Source organism: Calidris pugnax, unplaced genomic scaffold (genome assembly GCF_001431845.1).
Source record: "Calidris pugnax isolate Ruff unplaced genomic scaffold, ASM143184v1 scaffold801, whole genome shotgun sequence".
Lineage (NCBI taxonomy): Eukaryota > Metazoa > Chordata > Aves > Charadriiformes > Scolopacidae > Calidris > Calidris pugnax.
In genome coordinates, this window is record NW_015091460.1 from 10,716 (window position 1) to 11,051 (window position 336).

At 58.0% G+C, this 336-nt stretch overlaps 1 protein-coding gene across 1 annotated transcript in view; it reads right to left on the reverse strand.

The window, feature by feature from the left end:
* The window catches only part of LOC106899745 (holotricin-3-like), a 1,413-nt gene extending 1,271 nt beyond the window's left edge, over positions 1–142 (reverse strand). Inside the window, exon 1 of the mRNA XM_014961644.1 lies at positions 5–142. Within this exon, the coding sequence (XP_014817130.1) occupies positions 5–142 (138 nt within the window). The remainder of the gene's footprint in view (positions 1–4) is intronic.
* Between the last annotated feature and the right edge of the window lie 194 nt (positions 143–336).

A 336-nucleotide genomic window follows, 5' to 3' on the forward strand; every position in this document is an offset into this window, starting at 1 on the left:
TCACCATGACCACCCCCATGGCCACCACCATCGCCATGGCCACCATCTTCATCACCACGACCACCACGGTCACCACCACGACCTTCATCACCGTGGCCACCACCATCATCACCACGACCACAACCACCATCACCACCATCATGGTGGCCACCATCATCATCATCATCATCACCATCATGCTTTAGGCAACGTCCAGAGATGGAGTTGCTCTTTTCTCATACCTAATAAAGCACAAGATGTTCCTCAGCCCCAGAAGGACACGGAGGTGTCGGAGAGGGGCTGGAGGAGGCCCTGGAGATGCTGGGAGGGCTGGAGCCCCTCTGCTGGGAGGGGGGG